A 3,281-nucleotide genomic window follows, 5' to 3' on the forward strand; every position below is an offset into this window, starting at 1 on the left:
GGCTTGCCTTCGGATTCTTCTCTAGTCTCACCGTCTGTGTCGCTACCATTGTGACTTCGGGGTGTTGAGTAAGGTGATTGTATTGGAAACATAGGATAGACTAGGAAGTATTCTGGCTTGTCTTGTACTTCAAATAGATCATGTACTCCTATATATATGCCCACGAGGATCAAGCAATATAACGAAATATTCCACCAAACCCCTCTCTCCCTTCTAACAGATTTGATGGTATAGTTACAGAGAGTGAACGTGCCCGGCTATGAGAGGGGTGTGGCTTATATAAAATGCGATGCAACCCCATGTCTTCCACCCCGCCGTGGCATTAAATGTCATTGTACAAGAGATTATAAAAGTTGCTTCGATATAACTTCCCCTAAAATTTAGGACCATCCCGTATGTTGGAGAAAAAAATTGGTGGAGTTGTTGGAGTTGCTCTAACTGGGTTTGGCACGGAGGGAAGTGTGAGACACTATTTTGTAAACAAAAAAAAGGTAGGCTACACCTCCAGAAAATAAAGGAAAAATAAATGCTTGGATGTGTATCACTCACTGATACAGTGTACCAGTACTACAGTCACTATTCGTGTATTCATTTGCTCCAAGAAAGCAAAACCGAGACGAATCCAAATGCAACACGTACGGCTGTGTGATACACTATTCCGTCCCCTACTCAACCGATGCGACGGTGCGCGAAGCTCCGCGTGTCCCCGGCACCCGCAGACGTGTCCCGGCAACTGCAAAGCTAAAGAACATTGGCAGAGACCGTCACGGCCAGAAGCAACTAGACGCACGAGACAAGGGTCGGGGCAGACTAGACAAGAGATGGAGATGGCAACAGTAGCAGCACCGGCGGCCGGCCGCAGCGGAGGAGCGATGGCATCAGGGGAGTACTGGACCGAGGCGCTTAAGTCGTTCCTCGACCACATCCCCGTCTCCTCTCTCTCCGGCGCGCTCCAGCCCTCTCCCTCCCCAGGTACACGCACCGAGCACGCATGCCACTCTCTTGCATCCTGATCCTGTGCCAGTCTGCTGGTGTCATGGCCGTCTTGGTCTGCAGCGTTGGAGCTCAACCTTGATGCCTGCGTGCTGGACGCCATCGGTTCCATGCGCTGCGCCAATGCGGGCGGTGCCGTGATCGTCGACGAGGTCCGCCGTAGCCTTGGCAAGTTCGTTGACCGCGACATAGGATACGTTGATTTCCCCAGCCTCGTCTTATGGGCACTCGAGGTAATTTTGCTTTGGCTGTCTGTAGATTATTAGTCGCGTGGTTCTACTGAAAGCCAGGTCTGAGCATCTTCTTCGGCTGCATTGCTTCTTCCTAGGAACTTGACAGGGTGAGCACTGAACGACAAGACAAGAGTTCCGACTTCTTCTCAAGTCTGAAACTACATCCTCAGATTGCAGAAACCAAGGTACATTTTTCTCTGCTTTGCAAACGTATAGCCTACTGCTGGATGTTCATCGCTGCAGTGAAATGGATGCAATTCAATGAAATATATAATTGCTAATGGTTTCGGGTTCTTGCTCTGATGAACCGAACAGATCGCCTGGTTAGCTAAGCTGTTCCTGTTGGAGCCATTCTTCCCCGTTCGGTCCCATGATACGCTCTTCCACGCAATGTTGCTCTTCTCCAAACACCACAGGCTCAATGTGATACCTGTTGTTGAGTCGGTCAACTCCAGTGTTGACGGATTTGTTACTCAGGTAGGAGTACTTATTTGGTACTCAATGCTTTTGAAGGCAGAATTGAATCATGCAACTAACTGTCGATGAACCACACGCAGAATGCAGTAATGGAGTTGCTTCTCCAGTCAAGTGGTCTTGAATGGCTCGATAAAATCGCAGACAAACAACTATCCGAATTTAGGTAAGCCCTGTGCTGAATATGAGTACCAATACGAATTGAATCGCTTGTTATCAGTAATGTACTTGCTTGTTGCCAGATTTGCCAATGCGAGCAAGCCTGTTCTTGTGTACTCGGATGAGACTGTGGCCTACACGTTTCGTGTTCTTTCCAAGGAGAAGACAGGAGTTGCAGTCATCGACCGAAAAAATCGGCGTTTGATTGGAATGATTCAGTGCAGCGATGTTTACCTGCTGTTGGACGATAGCTCCTTGTTCAGCAACAGAAAGCAACTTTTGGTAATAAATAAATTGCATGTTGTTCATTAGGATCATGAGTGCTGAAGAATTCGTCAAGCTGAAGAACAAGGATCAAAAATCCAGAACGGGGCATTCATCAGAATCTGAGGTCCAGAGCGTCCCCAGCCTCAGAAGCAGAGTGCAACAATCTGTTGTAACGAACCGGTGGTCCGACACCCTGAAGCAAGCAATGGAGAATCTAGCAGCCTCAGGAAGCAGCTGCAGCTTCATCGTGGACGAGCAGGGGCACGTGGAAGGAGTCGTGACGCCAAGAGATGTCATCTCCGTCTTCTCCCCGCCATGCATGGACTCGAGGATCGATGGGGGCACCTTCTTCTCGGCCGCGCTTGAGCAGGCCGGCTGCCGCGTTGAGAATGGACAGATGATTAGGAACACTTAGCTAGTCATGATTGGAGAGATTGCATTTCGTTAGGGCAGAGTGCAGATAACTAACTCGTTAGTTCATCTGTTTGCTCTTCTTCACTAATAGGAGTATTTTTGCACTGTCAAAAGTTACTGTCACCCTGTTCTGTTTAGTTGGTACTTGTTCACGAAAGATAAATCAGCAGTTCATAATGACAGCGGACATAATGTAAGAGGAGAGAATTGGTGGGATATTTCTAAAAATATCATGCTACCAAACCCTTCTCAGCCCTCGCGTCGCTCCCTCCCTAGGGCGACACGAGCGGCGGCTCAGCCCCGTCCACCGCGCGCCCTCCTTCCACTCACTCCCCTCGCCGTCCCACGCGGATCCAGCGGCGGCGGAGCCTCTTCTCCCCGTCGTTTCCTGGGCGCTCGCGAGGGGGAGCTCGCGGTGGCGGGCGGCGGATGGCGGCCGGCGCGCGGAGCTCCGCGTAGGCTGCGGGCGGAGGGAGGGGTGCTGGGGCGGCGGCTTCGGTCCGAGCTCCTGGCGCGGCCTGGGCATGGACGGCGTGCGCACGCGGCGTGCGTGTGTGCGGTGACTTCGGATGCGCGCGTGGGGCGCGGACCGGCGGCGGGCGCGGCGGCGGCCGGCGCGCGGCGGGCGCAGCGACTGCTGGGCGTGGCGGGCTTGACGTCCCTGTAGCGCGAGGTGTGCTGCGTGTGGAGTGCCGGCTCCTGCTCAGATGCTTCGCTCGAGCGGTTCGATCTGGATCTGGC

At 52.5% G+C, this 3,281-nt stretch overlaps 1 protein-coding gene across 1 annotated transcript; it reads left to right on the forward strand.

The window, feature by feature from the left end:
* The first annotated feature begins 723 nt into the window (after nucleotides 1-723).
* Nucleotides 724-2,747, forward strand: LOC119276346 (SNF1-related protein kinase regulatory subunit gamma-1-like). Its single transcript, XM_037557394.1, has 7 exons — nucleotides 724-972; nucleotides 1,057-1,226; nucleotides 1,322-1,411; nucleotides 1,542-1,703; nucleotides 1,784-1,866; nucleotides 1,943-2,131; nucleotides 2,172-2,747. The coding sequence occupies exons 1-7, from the start codon at nucleotides 822-824 to the stop codon at nucleotides 2,539-2,541; spliced, it is 1,215 nt and encodes a 404-aa protein (XP_037413291.1). The 5' UTR covers nucleotides 724-821; the 3' UTR covers nucleotides 2,542-2,747.
* Nucleotides 2,748-3,281: the final 534 nt, after the last annotated feature.

This window comes from Triticum dicoccoides, chromosome 3B (assembly GCF_002162155.2).
Source record: "Triticum dicoccoides isolate Atlit2015 ecotype Zavitan chromosome 3B, WEW_v2.0, whole genome shotgun sequence".
In the NCBI taxonomy this organism is placed as follows: Eukaryota; Viridiplantae; Streptophyta; class Magnoliopsida; order Poales; family Poaceae; genus Triticum; species Triticum dicoccoides.

Coding starts and splice junctions, on each gene's coding strand:
- LOC119276346 (XM_037557394.1), top strand. CDS start 822: ATGGAGATGGCAACAGTAGCAGCACCGGCGGCCGGCCGCAGCGGAGGA. Junction 1,412..1,541: donor CTCAGATTGCAGAAACCAAG/GTACATTTTTCT, acceptor TGAACCGAACAG/ATCGCCTGGTTAGCTAAGCT. Junction 1,704..1,783: donor TTGACGGATTTGTTACTCAG/GTAGGAGTACTT, acceptor AACCACACGCAG/AATGCAGTAATGGAGTTGCT.